At 36.2% G+C, this 24,014-nt stretch overlaps 1 protein-coding gene across 2 annotated transcripts in view; it reads left to right on the top strand.

Moving 5' to 3' along the window:
* The window catches only part of LOC150110616 (26S proteasome non-ATPase regulatory subunit 5), a 107,491-nt gene that overhangs the window by 74,631 nt on the left and 8,846 nt on the right, over window positions 1–24,014 (top strand). For both annotated transcript variants that reach the window (XM_090395221.1, XM_090395229.1), the window contains exon 5: window positions 4,251–4,439. In XM_090395221.1, the coding sequence (XP_090251347.1) occupies window positions 4,251–4,439 (189 nt within the window). The remainder of the gene's footprint in view (window positions 1–4,250; window positions 4,440–24,014) is intronic.

The raw sequence follows: 24,014 nt of genomic DNA, 5'->3' as shown, positions 1-24,014 counted from the left end.
CTTGAGGTGAATCCATTCTGTAGTAATTGGAAGTTTTTTCCGCTTGGTTATACTATAAATTAAAGATACCAAGAAATTATATACTTGGTTTAATCCTCTATCCAAGTATAAGCAAACAAAGTTTGTGCCTGAAATATAATCAGGACCAGGGTAACTCGTATATAGAAGCTAATGACTTCACATCACTTGCCTTAGTATCCCATAATGCAAAGCACATATCCTTATGGGTATGTATAATGTTGTGCATTATGGGAAGGGTGACTACCCATGCTGGTTTCGACCTTTATTGAGGTCTCTTCAGTGGGAGCCAGATCCAGAGGTGATACTAAGATTGAAGTAATGCAAAAGTCATATTTTCATATACGAATTGCCAAAAGGTGTCACCCCTTATTAGTAAGGGTATGTGCTTTGCATTATGAAATACTAAGGCAAGTGATGTGAAGTCATTAGCTTCTATATACGAGTTGCCTTAGTCCTGATCTTTGTTTGCTTACACTTGGATAAAGGATTAAACCAAGTATATAATTTCTTGGTATCTTTAATTCAATCTGTAGTAAGATGCATTTAATGGTGCTCAATTCTTGTTGGAGAATTTGAGAACTGGAACAGATAACATGTGCTCTGTTGAGCAAAAATTTGAAGATGCCTATTTTTTTGAGACATATGATATTTTGAATTTTGCTGTATGTAGTGTCCTGTGACGGTAGGTTTATGATGAAGTGAATAGATGTGGCAAGTATTCCAGAAGAGGTATGGGAAGGAAGGCTAATTTTCCATTCTTTTTTGGTGAAGTTGGTTTTGGTTACAATCAACTTCACTTCAACAATCAAAAGTAAGTAGTGATTCTTCTGAGTCTGGCCAGATGGCAAACATATCAAACCCAAAAGGAAAGTTGGCATTGTATTGAAGAGAATAGGGATTCTTCAAGATGCTCTAAGTAGAAATTAGCAAGTTCAGGTGACAAGGGACTTCCCATGGCTGTTCTTTCGGTCTGTTTTTAGAATTGGTTCCTGCAGATGGGGAAATAGCTTGAGTGCATGGCAAAGTCAAACGGTTCAACTATGTCTGGAGGGAACTCATTTGATAACAGTTCGAGAGTGTCAGCCAGAGGCACACTAGTAAATATGGACAGGATATCAAAGCTAGTAATGAGGTCGGTAGGTTATGATTTTTATTTTTGTCAAAAAATCTGATGAATTCTTCACAGAGGCCAGTATGGGACTTAAAAGATGAGCTAGGAATTTGGCTTTGATAGGTGGGGGAATCTATCCAGTCCACTGTGGGACTGAGTAGAATTCCTTTCATATGTATTTTTGGAAGGCCATAAAAACATGGATTTCTACCAAACTGGGTTTTCACTTTTTTTGATAGTGTCTTCATCCCAACTGATCACTTTGTTGAGTAAGGAATTAAGTTTGTTAATTTGTCTGTTGGTAGGGTTTTAGGAAATCTCCTAGTTAATGGACTGATCTCCCCCTTCTAATTAATTCATCTCATCTTCCTTTTACCCTAATTTTTTCCTTGCAGTGTCGAGGGTTTATTAATCATTGGACCTCAAACAGTTCACAGGATAAGGTGGTCAGCCCTCCGCCCAGGTGTATCCTTTGTCCTGTAGTGTTGACTTCTCAAGGCTGATTTGCCTGCTTTGCGGGATGAAAAACCCCAGGATAAACTGGGGAAAAAACCCTACTGTCCATGCCCAAGACCAGCTAACTTGGCTATGGCTGAGGAAGATCCCTCAGCTCCTCACGTCACTGCCAGGAATCGAACCTAAGACACTCCTTCCCCAGGCATATGGTTGGGAAGTGCACAGCCGCTTGGCTAACCGCTCGGACTTCTAATTAACTAATTTTTTAAAATTTAGTGTAATGTAATGCTGTCATTTCATTATCTAATTAAATTTAATTCTATTCCAAATCATTTTATTTTAAATTTGGGCTTTAATTGTTATTTTATTGTAACCACTCACTAGGTGGCATCTGGCACATGGCTCATCTCTATAAATAGGATTAACAGTCTTTGTTCTAGCTTCACCTTGTAATTATGCTGATGCACTGATGATCAGTTAGTTTCTGGTTGAAATATTTGCAGCAATAATATTATTATATTCTTATGAATATGCGTGTCTAATAAATGTTGAAAATGCTATACATGTATGTTGTATTGTCTTTTTTAACTAAGTAATTTAAGGAAATTACAGCATCACTAGGATATACATTAAAATAAATTTTAATATACTTCAATATTTCAGCAAGAAATATTGAAGTATATTAAACAAGAAACTTAAGAACAAGACGTGCACGCAGGCACAACAAACAGTAAATGAGGAAGAAGCAGGAAGCTATTATTTCTCCTAAAGTCCTGATGGTGCCCCCTAGCGGGCAATATTGGTATTCATGGGCGATTGGGCTGAAGGTCTTCTGATGTAGGTTTCCCAAATTTGAGGCAGTCTCATGCAGCCAAATTTGTTGAGGTTAGGATTGTTTCTTAGGGCTGAAGCTGATTCCATGAAAAGCCTTTCATACTTGTATTTACTATGGTGTACTATCATGGCTTTCTTCCACCGTATTCTATGGCAAGTATCCAGTGCATGGTCAGCAAGACCGGAGTGGCTGTACTGGTGAAACCGGATGTAGCCCTTGTGTTCTGAAATTCTGATATTGGCTGTCGTAGGTCTGTGGGTGGGGGTGGGGGGAATTTTTATATGGTCTGTAACAAGAAGTTAAGTCACGTTTTCTTAGGATTTTTGTGATTTTTTTTCTGAGGCGCCTCGGATATATGGTATAGAGATGGATTTAGAGTAATCCTTGTTGGGAGGGGGGGTTGTGGTTTACTGGTTTCAATATTTTTTGGATTTTTTGGGGGGGGGTAGCCATTGGCTGAGAAAGTGTTGAGTATGTGGTTTAGTTCTGTGGTTAGGGGATTATCAGAACTAAACCACATACTCAACACTTTCTCAGCCAATGGCTACCCCCCCCCCAAAAAAAAAAATCCAAAAAATATTGAAACCAGTAAACCACAACCCTCCCCCTACCCCCCTCCCAACAAGGATTACTCTAAATCCATCACCATACCCTATATCCGAGGCACCTTGGAAAAAATCACAAAAATCCTAAGAAAACATGACTTAACTTCTTGTTACAGACCATATAAAAAATTGGCATCCCTTATCTGCTCTACTAAAGACCACCCTCCCCCCCCCCAGACCTACCTGGTGTATACCAGGTCCCTTGCAGCTGTAAGCTGTCCTACTTTGGTCTAACAGGCAGGACAGCCAATATCAGAATTTCAGAACACACAAGGACTACATCCGATTTTACCAGTACAGCCACTCTGGTCTTGCTGACCATGCACTGGATACCTGCCATAGAATACGGTGGAAGAAAGCCACGATAGTACACCATAGTAAATACAAGTATGAAAGGCTTTCATGGAATCAGCTTCAGCCCTAAGAAACAATCCTAACCTCAACAAATTTGGCTGCATGAAACTGCCTCAAATTTGGGAAACCTACATCAGAAGACTTCAGCCCATTCGCCCAAGAATACCAACATTGTCCACTAGGGGGCACCATCAGGACTTTAGGAGAAATAATAGCTTCCTGCTTCTTCCTCATTTACTGTTTGTTGTGCCTGCGTGCACGTGTCTTGTTCTTAAGTTTCTTGAAAATGGCAATGTGTTGTTGCCCAAATATTGAAGTATATTAAAATTTATTTTAATGTATATCCTAGTGACGTTGTAAATTACTTAGTTAAAAATGCATAACCAACATCTAAGCCTTTCCACAAGAATGTTGTATTGTCACCATTCCATTAGTGGTCCTAATAGTTGATAGTTCTTTCAACACATGCCTGTTAACTTATCTACTCTGTCTGTATTACTTTTCTTCCATTGCCTGCTTCTTTCATCATTGAAATTATATATATAATAGGCTATTATTATTACATGACACCTCCAGGGAGTCCATGGACTCATCAAGGACTCCTACTCTACAGCTCTCCGTCTCCACCACTCAATCCATCAACTACAATGAACCACAACTACACCAACACCATCTACTGCCAACCACCTCCACCATTAGTATTTTCACACAATCGCAAACATCCATGCCCATGGCAGAGTTCGAACCTGCAACCTTTTGGCTGGAGAGCGGATTCACTAACCACTTGACCAAACAGGCCAGCACTTATATATATATATATATATATTTATTTATTTATTTATTTAAAAGGATTATTTTCTCTCCCAAGGGCTCTTAAAGTTTTTTGGTCACATTGGTCATTACAAGCCTCAGATGATTTTAAATAACTATCCAGACGTGATCAAAATATTGCTTACATCACTCAGGGACAGTGATATGATAATTGAAGGAGTAGCTATTGATACCATAGGTGTTTTGGCATCAAGTGCAGAAGGAAAAAGAATGCTGAAAAAACTAGGTACTTAAAAATGTTTTAAATTTTAACTTTTTACATGTCTGTGTACATTTCATATACTTAATTATTTTATACCAGTAAACAAATGACTTTCTTTCCTGAATAAGACATGCTGTCCCTTTCCCATTTATTTGCACTTGAGAATTTGTCACATTGAGAAACTATTAGACTCATAAGAATATTATTTCTTTTAATGTATTTATAGAGAAAAAATGTTTACATTGTAAAGGCTTTGTATGTATGAATAACATAAAAATAAATGTAAAGCATGATTAATTTTACTTAAAACTTGTAAATTACCTGAAAATTAATAACTGTTCAGTTTAACATCTACTAAGAGCATTATCCATTATGTTTAGTTGTTAAAAGGCTTTGACCTCTGATAGTTTGATAGATCTTTTTAATTTCTACTCATTAGTTGCAGCTAGATTAACATAGTTTTTTATCCAGTAGAATATAACATATGGTAAAATTTGAATGGTTATAAAAGGTCTGCTGTTTCAACACATTTTAGTTCCAAAGCATACTGGCTTCAGTGTGGAAAAAAATTTTAGCAGTTGATATCAGGAAAAGCAAATTTATTTCTGGAGGGATAATATAATTTTTTGTTTCTTTAAAGCATTTATCATTATTGTGTGTTTTGCCTGGAGAAAGAAAGACATTCAAGGGGGGGGTGAGTTTAATTGTATGACAGACATATCCTCAAGATTATCATAACTAAAATGGAACATTCTACTTTTTTTTCAAATAATTTGCTATTAAAAATTTGCATTTATTTACTACATAATTTACTACTTTGAACAAGCAATTACGATATTTTCTCACTTCATTATTGCTTGCTACCAAAGGACCAAATCATGAAATCAGTTCATCTATAGTGTCCTCAGTTCAAAGTATACATAGTCTCTTTCTTTGCTTTCTGCTTAAATTTGATGATCTAGAAGTTTTAATTATATTATCTGTCTACAAAGAATTAAAGAGGCTTCTCTGTGATTTAATTTAGTATACGAAATGTTTCACTTATTTCATTGCTCCTTTACGTGGTAGATTGCTTTCAGCAATAGTTGGAGCTTAGGGCAGAATTTCTCCTTCAGTTAATTAGCAAATAAAAAAAGTCTTTAAATAAATTAAAGACTTAATTTATTAAAAAATCTTTAATAGAGAGAGAATCTTATATATATATATATATATATATATTATTACATGGCATCTCTATAGAGTCGAAACTCATTTTGAGAAGCCCACACTAATCATTATTGACACAATGCCTGTCATACTTCTCCTTAAAGTTGTTCACCAAGAGCACTCATAATTTGGCTGGTGAATGAGTGGAATAGGTTGTCGTGTTTCAAGTAAATGATCTTTAAAGAATTGCTTTAAAGTACCTTAACACTCTTACTAACAACACTCTTGCACATCTTCCAGGGATGATTCATTTTTTACTTGCATTCAGTCATATATCGGAAAGTTTCTTTAGTTACTAAAGGGCATTTATAAATTTACTTTATAAATGCCCTTTAGTAACTTATCTTCTTATCATATGCTTTTATCATATTTCCTGTTTTCTGCTTATTAGTTAAAATTTTGTAACTCACAACCTTTAGTCTGTTCTCATAGGAAGCACTCCACAAACCTACATTATTCACTTGCCTCTGAATCCTTGCCACCACTCTTGCATCCCTGAAAAACCCAGGTGATACATATGTGCACAGTGGTTCAGATGTGAACATATCAAACTCTTATAAAGGGAAATAACAATTTCCTTATCCCTGCTTTTATCTGTGATCATTCGGATATTTTGTTCACTTTCAATATTTAAAAGTGAACCAATATATTTAAATCATCTTACAGAATATTTACATCACCTTTACTAACTGTTGTGCTCTCCCCCACCCCATAAGGCTTATCAGCAAACATATGTGCACAGTGGTCATTCCCATCAAATTATCATTGATGTACAAATTCAACAACAGCAGCAGCCCCAATCAGAGGAAGATGACTAGTGACCTGTGGTCTCTAGTCATCTTCCTTCTCTTTCATTCAACTGAGTATACTGCTCTCTGTTTCTCCATCAGCTATCCATGTCACCAGCTTCATGCCCATCTCCATTTGCCTCACACTGACTTAATAGGTTTCTATGTGATATTCTGTCAGATGCTTTTGCAAATTCTGGCAGTATCATGGTGTAGCCATTTCCATTATCCTCATGTAGAAATGAGTAAATTATTAAGACAAGACTTTCCATTCACACCATGAATATAACATCCCTTATAGAGTATTATATTTCTATATACCTATTTCGGAATTCTTTCCTTAACCAACTTTTCCAATACCTTAATCACCACTTCTGAGATATCCATAATTGATCTATAATTTGAAACCCCTAGTCTTGGAGCTTCTTTTGTATAATAGAACTATTTCGCTGTCCCCCCCTTCCCATTCCCTTGTCACCCAGTGGCTGTATTTGTATTTCATTGGTCATTGCATTATGGCCATCTGGATGATACAAAGAGACTACTTAGTAACTCAACTTTTCGTTTTCTTTTTTCACCTTCCTACCATCACTATTCATTAATGTTATCCTAAAATAATCATTTTTCCTTTTACTTGCCACATAGCCAAAAGAACTCTTTGAGTCTGCTTTCTTTTGGCTTATAATTTTCTCCTCTGATTTTGTCTTTTCATCATGTTTGTCTTTCTTACTGTACTTTGTATTGCTCATCAGCTTGCTGATCACCTTTATCCTTATATTATTATTACATCACAGCTCCAGGGAGTCCAAAGACTCATCGAGGGAGGGCATCTACTCTACAACTTTGCGTCTCACTACTCCACCAACCTTCATCATCTAACACCAATGCCATCTACCGCCGACTACCACCACTAGTACTTTCACAGACAATTACAACATCCATGCCCATGGTGGGATTCGAACCCGCAGCCTTTTGGCTGGAGAGCAGATACGCTAACCACTCGGCCAACCAGGCCGGCCGAGTATATATACATTCTCCATAACATTTTCTTCTTTTGTAGCTCCTGCTTAATGATACTACTCATCCATTTAATTTCCAACTGATTTATTCTCCAAAAACTCGAGATATGTAGTTTGAGACTATTATTTTTAAATTTGTTTGTAATTGTCTGTGGAAATACAGTGGTTGTGGTAGATAGCGTTGGTGTAGTTGTGGTCAGTTGGTGGATTGAGCGGAGGAGACAGAATTGTAGAGCAGCTGCCCTCCCTTGATGAGTCTTTGGAGGTGTCAGATAATAATAAATTCCCCTTGACTGTTTCTCATGTATTATTAACATCCTTTCCTTGCATTGAACCATGGAACTCCTCCAAGCTACCTCCTAAGTTTGTCATAATAACCAGCTTTATGGTTTCACATATACTCTTTTTTTTAATTGAAAATTCCACATGCTTAACTACCTCCTAGGTCAGGATTGCATGATTGCTCATCCTTGGAAACAAAGTGATTACCTTAGTTATGGACAAATTTTTATCACTAGACACAACACTCTGAAACCTTGTGAAGAGTATCTTCGATCACATGCTGTTTCAGATAATTATTTCTCAATATCTTCATAAATTTCATTTCATTCTCTCTCTCTTTCTTTCCTCATTCCAATTTATGTTCTCATAGTAAAAGTCCCTGTAATCATTACTTGCCTTGTGCTCATTTAATTCGCCAATGTACATCATCCATATATCATCTTTTACTCTCCCTGTCTTATTTATAGCAACCAACTCTCTCTCTCTCTCTCTCTTTTTATATATATATATATATATGTGTAGAAAGTATTTTTACCTTGGGTATAAATATGTTAAAGATACCAAGCAATTTTAAACCTGGTTTTACTCCATTTCCCAAGTAAGCAAACAGACTAAAAGTCCAGTTTGCGCCTGCAATTGATGCAAGTCTAACTGATCCCACAGGTAGTGCAGGACCAGGGCAACTCGTGGCAAAGGTGGAACAAGCTCCGATCACTAATCTTAATATTTACCCTTAATGCCAAAACACATCTCCAAGAAAGGGGATGTATGATGTTTTGTATTAAAGGCAAGGGGCCACTACCCAGACCGGTTTCGACCTTTATTGAGGTCTCGTCAGTGGGAGCTAGGCTAGAAATACCAAGATTTAGTAATACAGAGCTTGTAAGTATTTCACCAAAACAAGTTACCATAACGTGTTTTAACCTTATTAAATATAAAAATCTCTGGAGGAGATATAAATGTAGAAAGTATTTTAACCTTGGGTATAAATATATTAAAGATACCAAGCAATTTTAAACCTGGTTTTACTCCATTTCCCAAGTAAGCAAACAGACTAAAAGTCAAGTTTGCGCCTGCAATTGATGCAAGTCTAACTGATCCCACAGGTAGTGCAGGACCAGGGCAACTCGTGGAACAAGCTCCGATCACTAATCTTAATATTTACCCTTAATGCCAAAACACATCTCCAAGAAAGGAGATGTATGATGTTTTGTATTAAAGGCAAGGGGCCACTACCCAGACCGGTTTCGACCTTTATTGAGGTCTCGTCAGTGGGAGCTAGGCTAGAAATACCAAGATTTAGTAATACAGAGCTTGTAAGTATTTCACCCAAAACAAGTTACCATAAGGTGTTTTAACCTTATTAAACATAAAAATCTCTGGAGGAGATATAAATTAAGATTAGTGATCGGATCTTGTTCCACCTTTGCCACGAGTTGCCCTGGTCCTGCACTACCTGTGGGATCAGTTAGACTTGCATCAATTGCAGGCGCAAACTTGACTTTTAGTCTGTTTGCTTACTTGGGAAATGGAGTAAAACCAGGTTTAAAATTGCTTGGTATCTTTAACATATTTATACCCAAGGTAAAAATACTTTCTACATTTATATCTCCTCCAGAGATTTTTATATTTAATAAGGTTAAAACACCTTATAGTAACTTGTTTTTGGTGAAATACTTACAAGCTCTGTATTACTAAATCTTGGTATTTCTAGCCTAGCTCCCACTGACGAGACCTCAATAAAGGTCGAAACTGGTCTGGGTAGTGGCCCCTTGCCTTTAATACAAAACATCATACATCCCCTTTCTTGGAGATGTGTTTTGGCATTAAGGGTAAATATTAAGATTAGTGATCGGAGCTTGTTCCACGAGTTGCCCTGGTCCTGCACTACCTGTGGGATCAGTTAGACTTGCATCAATTGCAGGCGCAAACTTGACTTTTAGTCTGTTTGCTTACTTGGGAAATGGAGTAAAACCAGGTTTAAAATTGCTTGGTATCTTTAACATATATATATATATATATATATATATTTATTTATTTATTTACTGGCTTTTATCTCACACCAAATATCATGAAGAACAGCAATTAACAGCAAACTCCTCTCCTGGTCCTCCTGTTCTCTCTATCCTTCCTGAAAATACAGTATCTTTACTTTCTACCTCTGTAACAGTGTTTTTGTCTGTTGGAAGTTTATTTTCCACTTGGTTAGACTATAATAAATTTAGTTTAATCCTTTATCCAACTATAAGCAAACAAAGTTTGCGCCTGAAGTATCTTCAGTACTGAGGCAACTCGTAGTAAAGCTGGACCAAGCTCTCATCACTCCTTGTCTCAGTATCTTCCATAATGCAAAGTACATCTCCTTGCAGACATGTATAATGCTATGCATTAAGGGAAGGGACCACAACCCAGACCGGTTTCGATCTTTATTGAATGTTCAAGTATAGGTCAAACTAGAAAAATCAGTGTTCTTCTCCTCAGTAACAGACTCAGTCTGACACTGAGAAGAACTCTCAGTGTTGGCTCTAACCTGTGGCATGCTCACCCCCACCACCGAGCAGAGTTGCTCATTTACTCATGTCATCTGAGGATAACAACAGCAGCCGTGCCTCAGTTAACTTCATGGGCTACAGTATTGCCATTCATTATCCCCCACCCAGGACCTGGGTGACAGCAACAGCCAAGCCTCAGTTAAAACTTCATGGGCTACAGCATTGCTATTCAACACCCAAGCTTCCAACCGGTTTCAACCCTTATTGAGGTCTCATCAGCGGGAGCCAGACCCAGAAGTGCTGATACTAAGGCAGAAGCAATGGAGAGGTCATATTTACCTATATGAGTTGCCAAAAGGTGTACCACCTTATTATTAAATTACTCTGGATTTAGAGAAAGATGTTGGAAGTTTATTTTACACTTGATTAGACCATAATAAATTTAGTTTAATCCTTTATCCAAGTGTAAGCAAACAAAGTTTGCACCTGAAGTATCTTCAGGTGCAAACCTGAAGGTACTTCAGGTTTGCACCTGAAGTACCTTCAGTACTTCAGGTTTGCACCTGAAGTACCTCAGTACTTCAGGTTTGCACCTGAAGTACTGAGGCAAATCATAGTAAAGGTGGACCAAGCTCTCATAACTCCTTGTCTCAGTATCTCTCATAATGCAAAGCACATCTCCTTGCAACATGTATAATGCTATGCATTAAGGGAAGGGCCACTACCCAGACCGGTTCCCTGTTTAAGTGTGGGGGTAACCTCTCCAAAAAACTCATGAGATTCCCCAGATCACCCAATAATGAGTGACCCGCAGGATCAAAAATTCAGAAATTCAGTGTTGTGTTGTTCCCCTTAATAACAGGCTCACCCTGCCACTCAGAGAACTGTTGGCTCTACACCATAGCAAGCTCCCCCTCCACTGAGCAGAGTCGCTCATTTGCTCATCTGAGGGGTTGTGCAACAGCCGTGCCTCAGTTAACTTCACAGGCTACAGCATTGCCATTCATTACCCCTCCCCACACACACACACACAAAGCCGTGGGTGACAGCAACAGCCAAGCCTCAGTTTAAACTTTGTGGACTACAGCATTGCCATTCATCACCCAAGCTTCCAACTGGTTTCGACCTTTATTCGACCCAGTGTGGGGGTAACCTCTCCAAAAAACTCATGAGATTCCCCAGATCACCCAATAATGAGCGACCCGCAGGATCAAAAATTCAGTGTTGTGTTGTTCCCCTTAATAACAGGCTCACCCTGCCACTCAGAGAACTGTTGGCTCTACACCATAGCAGGCTCCCCCTCCACTGAGCAGAGTCGCTCATTTGCTCATCTGAGGGATTGTGCAACAGCCGTGCCTCAGTTAACTTCACAGGCTACAGCATTGCCATTCATTACCCCTCCCCACACACACACACACACACACACACACAAAGCCGTGGGTGACAGCAACAGCCAAGCCTCAGTTTAAACTTTGTGGACTACAGCATTGCCATTCATCACCCAAGCTTCCAACCGGTTTCGACCTTTATTGAGGTCTCTTCAGTGGGAGCCAAACATAGAAGTGGTGATACTAAGGGAGAAGCAATGGAGAGGTCATATTTTCCTATACGAGTTTCCAAAAGGTGTACCACCTTATTATTAAATTACTCTGGATTTAGAGAAAGATGTTGGAAGTTTATTTTCCACTTGGTTAGACTATAATAAATTTAGTTTAATCCTTTATCCAAGTGTAAGCAAACAAAGTTTGCGCCTGAGTATCTTCAGGACTGAGGCAACTCGTAGTAAAGGTGGATCAAGATCTCATCACTCCTTGTCTCAGTATCTTTTGCAATGCAAAGCGCATCTCCTTGCGGACATGTATAATGCAATATATTAAGGGAAGGGCCACTACCCAGATCTGTTTCGACCTTTATTGAGGTCTCATCAGTGGGAGCCAGACCCAGAAGCAATGATACTAAGGCAGAAGCAATGGAGAGGTCATATTTACCTATACAAGTTGCCAAAAGGTGTACCACCTTATTATTAAATTACTAAACCAACATCTTTCTAAATCCAGAGTAATTTAATAATAAGGTGGTACATCTTTTGGCAACTCGTATAGGTAAATATGACCTCTCCATTGCTTCTGCCTTAGTATCACCACTTCTGGGTATGGCACTTCCAATGGAGAGGTCCCTTAATGCGCAGCATTATACATGTCTGCAAGGAGATGTGCTTTGCATTATGGGAGATACTGAGACAAGGAGTGATGAGAGCTTGGTCCATCTTTAGTACGCTTTGCCTTCCTGAAGATACTTCGGGCGCAGACTTTGTTTGCTTACTCTTGGATAAAGGATTAAATTAAATTTATTATATTCTAACTAAGTGGAAAATAAACTTCCAACATCTTTCTCTAAATCCAGAGTAATTTAATAATAAGGTGGTACACCTTTTGGCAACTCCTATAGGTAAATATGACCTCTCCATTGCTTCTGCCAGAGTAATCCAGAGTAATTTAATAATAAGGTGGTACATCTTTTGGCAACTCGTATAGGTAAATATGACCTCTCAATTGCTTCTGCCTTAGTATCATCACTTCTGGGTCTGGCTCTTACTGACGAGATCTCAATAAAGGTCAAAACTGGTTGGAAGCTTAGGTGATGAATGGCAATGCTGTAGCCCCAGAGGTTGGCAATGCAGTGCCTGCGGGTGCCATGGCACCCGCAGTGAATTTTTAGTGCACTTTCAGAGAAATTATTGTAAATTGTTTTGGAGATCGCAGCGGTAATTTTGCAGTGTAGATCGCAGTATATCTGAGAGATACATTCATTACTAGTATATGCAAGAAAACATAAAGAAAAAACACTGCAAATATAATACATGATGGTACAAATTAAGTGAATATTGAATCCAACATTATTTCATAGCCGAATATAGAAACTGGAAGAGTTTCGTGCCAAATATATAGAAACTAAAAGTTTCAGCGGATGCAAGCATAAGTAGTGCCTTATGGGTAACTCGTAGTAAAGGTGGAGCAAGCTCCAGATCTCTTCCCTTAGTATTTTCCATAAATGTAAAGCACATCTTGCAGAGGTCAGCAACCTTTTTAATATAAAGACTACAATATAAAATTTGAAAATTACAGAGGGCTCATGGCATCCATTATAAAGGGTTAGAAATATCTTTGTAAACCAGAGTATTTTGACTGATAGCCAGAGTGAGTCAACAAACACACATACTTAAAAACAAAGGGTTCTAACAAAGTTTAGAAATGGTGTGAAGGATAGTGAGAGCGGTTGCATTGATAACTAGATGACGGCAACAACTCACTCTACTTATGATCAGAGGTAAAGAATATTAATGTTAACAATTAGCATGTATCTCAGATCAGATGTGAGCCTTGCTTTATCAATCATAATGGCAGATGTATTTGTTTATTTTGCAATAATAGTGTGGCTATTTCTAAAAAACGTAATATAGACATTTCAAAACTATTCATGCCAATTGTAATTTTAAGTTTAATTATTTAAATCAGGAGGAGTCGGCAACACTGTGCCCACGATTGTCATGGCACCTGCAGTGTTGCGCTCTTCATGTTAAAAAAAAGTTGCCAACCACTGCTGTAGCCCATGAAGTTTTAACTGAGGCTCGGCTATTGTTGTCACCCAGGGCTTGAGTGGGGGGGGGGGGAGTAATTAATGGCAATGCTGTAGCCTGTGAAGTTAACTGAAGCACAGCCATTGCTGTTACCTCTCAGATGAGCAAATGAGTGGTTCTGCTTGGTGGTCTGGGAGCCTGCCACGGTGTAGAGCCAACTGGTTCTCAGAGTCCTTCGTGGCAGGGTGAGCCTGTTATCGAGGGGAGCAATGCTGTTTCTGAATTTTTGGTCCTGCGGGTCGCTCATTATTGGGTGATCCAGGAGATCTCGTGAATTTTTGGAGAGGTTACCCTGCACTTAAACAGGGAAACTGGTCTGGGTAGTGACCCTTCCCTTAATGCAAAACATTATACATGTCTGCAAGGAGATGTTTTGCATTATGGGTGATACTGAGACAAGAAGTGATGAGAGTTTGGTCCATCTTTACTATGAGTTGCCTCAGTCCTGAAGATACTTCAGGCACAAACTTTGTTTGCTTACACTTGGATAAAGGATTAAACTAAATATATTGTAGTGTTTTCGTCTGTTAACCAAGTTGAAAATGTCTAATTTTTTGAGCAATCCAAGCTAGCCAATACCAATAACTCCTCATCCTTGTTCCTGTCATTAGTATATGTGCTTTGCAATGTCTCCATATCCCAGATATCCTTGAATCTTTGTTAATAAGTTTGAAATTGAGAGATAGAGATCATAGTATGCTGAATGCAGTTTCTCCAATCTTTCAATATCACCATATCATAAGGGAGCTGGAACACATGCTTATCTACATCCTCTGATAGCTTTATTTTCTTTGGTTTTGGTTCTTTGCATGTCCATTCTCTCACTGCCCAAAACTTTTTCCAGATATCTTAGTCCAAATCCGGTGAGCATTTACAATACTCACCAGATTTGAACTGAGATTCATTGTAAACATCTAAAAACTCTACATCATTCCTCCTACACGAACTGAAATACACAACTTGCTCATGGCCATTACCATTCTTGCAGTTTACTCCTAACACACTTTGAAAAGCGATGTATAGACTTTACTTTCTCACTCTGTTGCTTTGCTTTTTCCAGTAACACTTTCATATCCTCTCACATTCCATTCTTCTCACTTTTTAAATCAATATATATATATATCAATAAATAACAAATATCAATAATCAATCTCTCTCTCTCTCTCTCTCTCTCTCTCTCTATATATATATATATATATATAAAAGAAGTCTTTTCTGACTAATTAAAGTATTAGCAGGGGAAAGTATTAACATGATATATACCAGTGGTGTTCAACCTTTTTACTACGCGAACTACTTTTCTATAAAAAGTTATTCGGTGATCTACTCTCTTATATAGATCACGTTCCCCCAACCTGATATCTGATTACGCACAAATAAACAACTAAAAACTTTATTTGTGTATTTAAAAATTTATTTATCACTTTTAATTATTTTAATACAACAAATATTTTAATTCAACAAAAAAAAAAGACAAATATATTGGAATAAAATATTTATTTCTCTATTTTGGAATACCAAAGTTAGAATAAACAACAGATTGATCACAAACTCACAAGTTACAGGAAATGCTGGTTGATTAAAAAAAAAAAAAAAAAAAAAAAAAAAAAAAAAAAAAAAAAAAGAGTTAATGTGAAATTTGGCATTGTTTGGACCTCGCAATATTTTCATAGTCAAGTTTATATGAAGAAGTGGCCAATCACAGACAATCATCCAAACGATCATTTGTAATTTGGTTTCTTAATTGATTTATTATGACGGTCATATTTGAAAAAGCGGATTCTGACAAGTATGCCGATCTGAAACACGACAGAATTTTTCACACAATATCCTTTAATATTGGGAATTTTTCATGTGCATACTTCCAAATGACTTCATTTTTATTGATTTTAAATGTAAACTATTCTGAATGTTTATTATCTCAAGTTCTACTTCATCTTGGTTTATATCAAACAGCCCACTAATTTTATTTGAAATTTCTGATTTTCAAGTTTTTTTGAAATGGATTATTGATAAAATATGCAATCATTTCAGTTTTATTAAAATCTTTAAATCTTGAATTTATTTCTTCCTCAACTAATTCTATTTCACGAATAAATTCTTTATATATATATATTATATATAAAGTGATAAAAGATAAAGTGATAAAAAATACAATTGAGTGATAAAAGATGTTTGTTACACTTATCTTTAGTAGATTTCTGTACGAAATTAAGCAATTTAAATTTAGAGTTACAAGGTAGAGATAAAAATTTAATTGACATGTTAAGTTCAATATAAACTTTCCAACAATACTTTGTTGGAAAGTTTTTTATATTTATATTTTTCTTTTATTAAAGAAAAATATAAATGACTGTGAATTTAGATATCTCCCATATTTATTAAATTTTTTTTTAACCAAATCAAGGAATGCTTCGTTGTATATATATATATTTATTTATATATATAAATATCTCCTTTATCATTAGGAAAATTTTTTATATCGTTAATTAATACAAGAAATCTTTCTAAAAATTGACTTCTGCTGAGCCAGCGAACATTATTGTACAACAGACGTTCCCTATCATCATCTGCCTGTAATTTAAATAACTGCGTTGCAGGGCTTTTCCTCAAACAGAATTTACAAAACATCCAAAGCATCTTTTGTGTTTAATCTTTTACTCTACAGTACTTGTTGGTGAATAATACAGTGGTACGTTAAAAAATCTGGATATTTGTCATTGTTTTTACATAATGAAATGAAGCCTGATTTATTACCTATCATTGCAGGAGCACCATCAGTAGTAATAGACACAAGTTTAAAAAGCGGAAGTTTGTGTTGTTTCACAAATTCATCAAATGCCTAAAAAATGTCTTCTCCCTTAGTTCTTCCCAATAATGGTATAATTTTCAGAAGTTCTTCTTCACTTGAATAATCTTGAAATACCATGCCAATAAATACCATTAACTGAGCAATATCAGTGAAGTCGTTTGATTCATCAAATTGTAATGAAAACGCAACACACTGGTGAATGTTTGACATTAACCTGGCCTGGAAACTTTTCTCTGGCAATTTGAAACCTTGTCTGTGGCCTAGAAGTAGTCTCTCTCTAGCGACATCTCGAACTGAGAAGCTCCTTTCTGGAAGTGGGAAACTTATCTCTCAAGCAACGTGGATCTGGCAGTCTCTCTGATGGCGACTCTGGACCAGGCAGCCTCCTCTCTGACAGCAATTCTAGAACCGGGACCCATTCTGCTTGCTTCAGTCCCTTTTTATTAGGCCTCCTCTGAGACCTCGCATGAAGTTTTGCAACCCCCAAAGAATCGGTATGAGTCTTTCATCTTAAGTTTCAAGTTCGGCACGCCTTTTGTTCTCCTCCGCTTTCTTTTGATTGTAAGTTGCTGGCCATCGGAAAGTTGTTTGAACTCTTTCTGACTGACTTCGGAGATGTTTACACTTAGAGCCTACGAGTCTTTCTCATACATACAAGTTTCAATAACAATCTTTCTAATGCCGCCATATACAGCTTCAGAGTCAAAAACATTGTCTTTGTTTTTAACACTCTAACATATTCTTATTAAAGCAGTATATACAGTTAGCTTCAAAAGAGTTATTTACAAAAACATCTAATACAAATTCCAAGACAAAGTTTATTTTTTTACAATATTCACATGGGACTTAACCTAAGTAAAAAAATCGATGTAATGTGCTTTGGAATATTTAATATTTGAGCTACAATCAAGTTTTTACACTTTGCTTATAATCGTATTCACTCGGCTTGCTGTTTGACTTCCACTGATCCAAACACAAAAAGATGTTTTCATTTACCTGGACTTATAAGAAAATTACTGATTTGACAATTTTAACAAAAAATAAATAAACAATAGCAATACACTTAAAGCGAATTAAAAATAATACAAAATAATGATAAATAAAATATTATGTTTTCAGTTTTAATTAAATTTGTAAGTAAGGAGGAATACATGAGAGCGACCGGTCGATCGCGATCGACGGGTTGAACACCCCTGATATATGCAGACCATCATTACTAAATGTTTGCTACATAAAAAAAGTTGTACATTTTTTTCAGTGTCCTGAATTTTTTATTTTTACCCTGAAACAGGAATGGTTACAAATTATTATTATAATTATTGTTTTCGTTCTACATGATTTTGCTCAATATTTGGCATGCATTGCATAGCTGCACTTGATGCAGCAGTGGCAGTCGTGTCTCTTTTGCGAAGAATATAACAAAAAGATGTTTTCCTTTTAAAGAGTAAGTTGCTATCTAAAGATGTCACACCTTGAGTTCCTGGTGAGTTTTTAAAATTTCTTCAGTCATAAATAAAATCCATTAAATCAAGTAGTAACTTGGTCTATGCTAAAACCTTTGTGAAAAACACTGGTCAAAATTACTATTATTATTATTATTATTATTATGTGACACCTCCAAGGAGTTCAAAGACTCATTAGGGAGGGCAATCTACTCTAGAGCTCTCTGTCTCCACCATTTAATCCACCAACTACACAGAACTGCTAATACAATCATCATCATCTACACCAATGCCATCTACTGTAGGGTTCCCATTCGTCCCGTTTTCCCGGGACAGTCCTGTTTTTTATAAAAATATCCCGAGTTAATTCCTAAAGTCCTGCTTTTTTAAGTATCCTTCAGGAAAAAATGGATAAACGGCTTTTATCTCGTTTTTAGTACCAATTTCTATTACAATGTTGTTGATAATAAATTTTATTTATTTATTATTTATAATAATAATCATTAGTATTATAAATAATATAACTAACTGATAGCAACTAATGCCGATGTTCTTTTTTCCCATGCTTCTGTTATAACAGGATCTTACTTGATCAATACTTTGCGTGTTATAATTTTTATCATTTTCTAGCCCTATAATGTCGAAACGTAAGTGCAGTATTTAGTACCAATTTCTATTACAATGTCGTTGATAATAAATTTTATTTATTTATTATTTATAATAATAATCATTAGTATTATAAATAATATAACTAACTGATAGCAACTAATGCCGATGTTCTTTTTTCCCATGCTTCTGTTATAACAGGATCTTACTTGATCAATACTTTGCGTGTTATAATTTTTATCATTTTCTAGCCCTATAATGTCGAAATGTAAGTGCAGTATTAATGATAATATTAGAAGAGAATTTCCTTTCGTTAAAAGTGTGGATGAAAATGTGGAATTTACTTTATCTAAGGGTAAATTTTGCATTTCGCGTGGTGGTCGGTCAGACGTAGTGTCAGCCACGTGAAAACTTAAAAACATAAAGCTGCTGTTCGAAGTAAGGCTTCTAACTGCAATCTAAGTAATTTTTTAATTGTGAAAACCAAGAGTGAAAGGGAAAAAGAGTTATCACTGGCAGTGCAGGAAGCAACCCTTGCATATCACACAGCAGTGCATAGCCACAGCTTTAACTCCATGGACTGCACAACAACCATCATGAAAAAGCTTTTCAACGATAAATTCAGGTGTTCGCAAACAAAGTGCAAGGCAATAATAACCAATGTTATTGTGCCATTAGCGACAGAGCAGATTGAGGAAGAGCTAAAAGAAGTTTGTTTTATATCAGTACTAATCGATTCATCAAACCACTTTGACATGAAATTAGCGCCTCTGGTCATTAGATACTATCATCCCGAAAAAGGTGTGAAGGTGAATGTGTTGGAGTTAGTTAATTTAGGTGGTGAAACTTCAGAACTTTTATTTTCTTATGTGTTGGAAGTATTACAGAAGTTAGATCTCCTGAAAAAGGTTATTGCTATATCAGCAGATAAAAAAAATACAAACGTTGGTGGAAAGAAGAAGAATTGGTTACCCTGCACATATGATACATAATGCTGTGCAGACTGCTTCAAATTGCTTACCTATCGATCTTCAGTTAATAAATAACAAGATTTATCAAGATTTATCCACATATATTGTGTACAAGTTGAGGAACTTAAATCATTTTGTGAATTCACAAACACAGAGTATAAAACTGTTTTGGGTACCAGCAAGATAAGATGGCTCTCTCTTTTGCCTTCAATCCAGAGGGTTATTGACATGTTCCCTTTATTGAAGTCATATTTTCTTTCTATTGACAAATGTCCTATCAGTCTCAAAAATTTCTTTGAAAATACACTTTCAATTACACTCCTGCATTTTCTTGCCAGCCAGTTAAAACCTTTTATGATACCATTAAATGTATTGAAAACCAAGATATAACAGTAATTGAAGTGAAGGATGAAACTAACTGGTGGAAAGGTTAAATTGTAGGAAGGCAGAAAAGTTTCTTACAACTACTGTGAGAAAACAGTTGCAAGAATTACAAAAAGTAGGATACATAACAGTTGAAAAGTTTGAAAGCTATGCAGGTAGATTTCTACTGCACCTGTATTAAATATATTCAGGAATGGTGTACACCATTTCTCACACCTCTTCAGTCTATGGATTGGATTAATTTGAAGGGAAAGGATCCTATGACTTGGAAGAACATACAAGAAAGCTATATATTCATGCTGACAGTGTCACCAAGTTTTAATGTGAATGAAGAGGACTTATTTGATGAGTTTGTATGTGTGAAAAAATATTGCGAAAGCAAATTTGAAGTGTGAAGTGAACAGAATGATCAAAGTAGGGTATAAATTCTGGGAGTATTAAATGCCTAGTTAGTTTTTGTTTAGCACTACCAGGAACTAATGCAGCTGTTGAACGTGTTTTTTCATTAATAAATGCGCTCTGGACAGATGAAAAAAACAGACTTAAAATTGAGACAATAAAAGCTTTAATCATTGTAAAAACATATTTTAAGAATTTCTATAATAATAAATTTAGTTTAATCCTTTATCCAAGTGTAAGCAAACAAAGTTTGTGCCTGAAAATATCTTCAGGACTGAGGCAAGGTACTGCAACACCAGGCAACTTCGAGCAAAGGTGGATGAAGATATCATCACTCCTTGTCTCAGTATCTCGCATAATGCAAAGCATATCTCCTTACGGACATGTATGCTGCTATGCATTAAGGGAAGGGTCACTACCCAGACCGGTTTCAACCTTTATTGAGGTCTCGTCAGTAGGCGGAAGACCCAAACGTGGAGATACTAAGGCAGAAGCAATAGGAGAGTTCATATTTACCTATAGGAGTTGCCAAAAGGTGTACCACCTTATTATTGAATTACTCTGGATTTAGAAGAAAGATGTTGGAAGTTTATTTTTCACTTGGTTAGACTATAATAAATTTAGTTTAATCCTTTATTCAAGTGTAAGCAAACAAAGTTTGCACCTGAAAATATCTTCAGGACAGAGGAAGGTAGTGCAACACCAAGCAACTCCGAGCAAAGGTGAACCAAGCTCTCATCACTTTTTCTCAGTATCTCCCATAATGCAAAGCACATCTCCTTTCGGACATGTATATTGCTATGCATTAAGGGAAGGGTCACTACCCAGACCGGCTTCAACCTTTATTGAGGTCTAGTCAGTGGGAGGCAGCCCATACATGGAGATACTAAGGCAGAAGCAATAGGAGAGGTCGTATTTATCTATAGGAGCCAGGTGTACCACCTTATTATTGAATTACTCTTGATTTAGAGAAAGATGTTGGAAGTTTATTTTTCACTTGGTTAGACTATAATAAATTTAGTTTAATCCTTTATCCAAGTGTAAGCAAACAAAGTTTGCACCTGAAAATATCTTCAGGACTGAGGCAAGGTAGTGCAACACCAGGCAACTCCGGACAAAGGTGGACCAAGCTCTCATCACTCCTTGTCTCAGTATCCATTTGCTTACACTTGGATAAAGGATTAAACTAAATTTATTATAGTCTAACCAAGCAAGGAATAGAGAAGACTGGAAGATCCTGCTCAAGAGAAGACTCAACCCATCTTAGACGGAAGAGAAGAAGAACCAAGTGAAAAATAAACTTCAAGAATTTCTCTTGTTCTGAGTTCTATGATCAAATATCAAAAGAAAAAAAAAATTTTTGAACAGGTCCATAAATCTGATAAATATTTTTCTAATTAAATATGTTTGTGATTAATAATCCTTTTTTAAAGTGGATTTAATCTTAATGTATGTTTATAGCAGTATTTAATTTAAAGTGGAACATATATAATAGTTTTATTTTTGGTTTTCTTAATTTGTAACATGTCCTGTTTTTTTTACAAACTGTCCCTTTTTTTTTCAGTAAAAATTTCAGAATGTCCTAGATTTTAGTAAAACATTATGGGAACCCTAATCTACTGCCCACCATCACTAGTATTTTTTGTCAGTAAATGGCATGTGTACTCATGGCAGATATGTCTGTATGTGGGATGAAAAACTTGATTTTCTGGAAGGAAAAAACCCTTCTACTTGAGATCGGCTAACTCACCTTCAATTGAAAAAAAATCCATATAAAGATTCCTCTCATCACAACGAGAATCAAACTTATGCCTTTTCCAATCGAAGGACACAAAGTTCCGTTGTTCTTGCAATTGCACTATGGAGAAACTTTTGCTGCTGTGTTTTATAACTCAATACAGGGGGTCCTTGACCTACGTCGTCCTCGACATCCATCATTTCAACTTTATGGCAGTAATCCCATAAATAATTTAAAAAAGAAATTTCGACTTGAAGCAGCGCGACGTAAAATTTAAACGTCGCGCATGAACTTGTTTGTGAGCGCGGCAGAAGAATGCGCCGTTATGCGTCATTTGTTTGAGAGGGGTGGCGTCGCTTTGGTCCGAGCATACACTCTTTGGGTACCATGTGCTTTGTTGTTTACATCCACTCTCTCACTTTTGTGTTTGTGTTTTTTTGTGACTTTTTGCCATTCAATATGGCTCCGAAACGTAAAGCAGACTCTTCCGATGGCAGTGTGTCGAAGAAAAGGAAAGCCATTACATTAGAAGTGAAATTAGACATTATTAAAAGGGAAAAAAAGGGAGAAACGCCAACGAACATCGGCCACGCATTGAACTTAAGTCATACCACAGTCGGGACATAATAGTCCCGACTGTGGTACAATTTTTTATTACAGTTTCATTTTTGTCATTTTTCTGTACTATATAGTTATGTTCTCCCTTTCATTTTCCTATGGCCTAGTTCTGTTTCTTGATATATATGTATGACTTTAGGGTGTTTTAGGTTAGGTAAGTAACTTAGTTTATGGTAATTCCGACTTGTATCGAAAATCGCCTTACGTCGGTCCTTAGGAACGGATCTCCGACATAACTCGAGGACCCTCTATATGTGTATTTTTTTATTTCCTTGTATTATTTTATTTCAAGTACATATTTATAAATCTAAATTGTTAATTTAGGAGATAAACTTTATATAACATATTTCTAAACCTTTATTTTTAATTTAGAGTCAGAGAAAATGTAAAAATCTGAAAAAAAATGTTGGGTGAGTTTATGGAAGAACGTGGGGAAGTTGTACAAGGATACCAAAATCAGTACTTCATAGTTGATACAAGAACTTAGAGGCAGTCCTAGAATAGAAGAAATCTGAGCAAGCCAAAGAGTATACAGAGAAAAATATAAGAAAGCTAACAGTGTTTGAGAGTATAGCTAAACAAAAGTCATGGAAAGTCTTTGATAAGAATATAGAAGATAAATATTATGAAAGTTGCCAAATGTTTTCATGGCATATTGGAAAAGCTTAGAAATGGAAAAAAGTACTGGGGGGGGACACTTGGAAATGATAGAGATAAAAATAATTAAAAAAAATACCCTGAAGATATTCTGCATGCACTGACTAATTGATAAAGGTATCTTATCCTACATCGATGTAAAAATCACTTTGAAAGCTTGCTAAATGAGAATGCAATGACAGAAAAGTGGTAAAAGGTAATCAAGAGGAATGCAAGTAAGAGTACACTTGAAGTGTTGGGGGGGGGGGGAGCCATCAGAAACTTGAAATGTAGAGAGCCAACTCATATAGATCATATTCAACCACAAATGCTCAAATATTATTATTAACCAGTAGTTATTTTTCCAGTTTGGATGATTACTGACCACATATTTCAACAAGTGAAGTATTGTTACTGTTTTATTGTTTACCTTAATTGATAAGGGAAAACAGAAATATTACTTCAAGAATTAAAAGTACACCCAATTCTCCATTTACATGGTAGATTGGCTCCAGAAAAAACCACAAAAAAAAAAAGAATACAGTGCATATGAAAAAATAGAAGAATGG

The sequence above is a fragment of the Typopeltis vanoorti genome, chromosome 1 (assembly GCF_054136105.1).
Source record: "Typopeltis vanoorti isolate ZY-2024b chromosome 1, IOZ_Tvanoo_1.0, whole genome shotgun sequence".
In the NCBI taxonomy this organism is placed as follows: Eukaryota; Metazoa; Arthropoda; class Arachnida; order Uropygi; family Thelyphonidae; genus Typopeltis; species Typopeltis vanoorti.
This window is presented reverse-complemented; position numbering and strand designations above follow the sequence as displayed.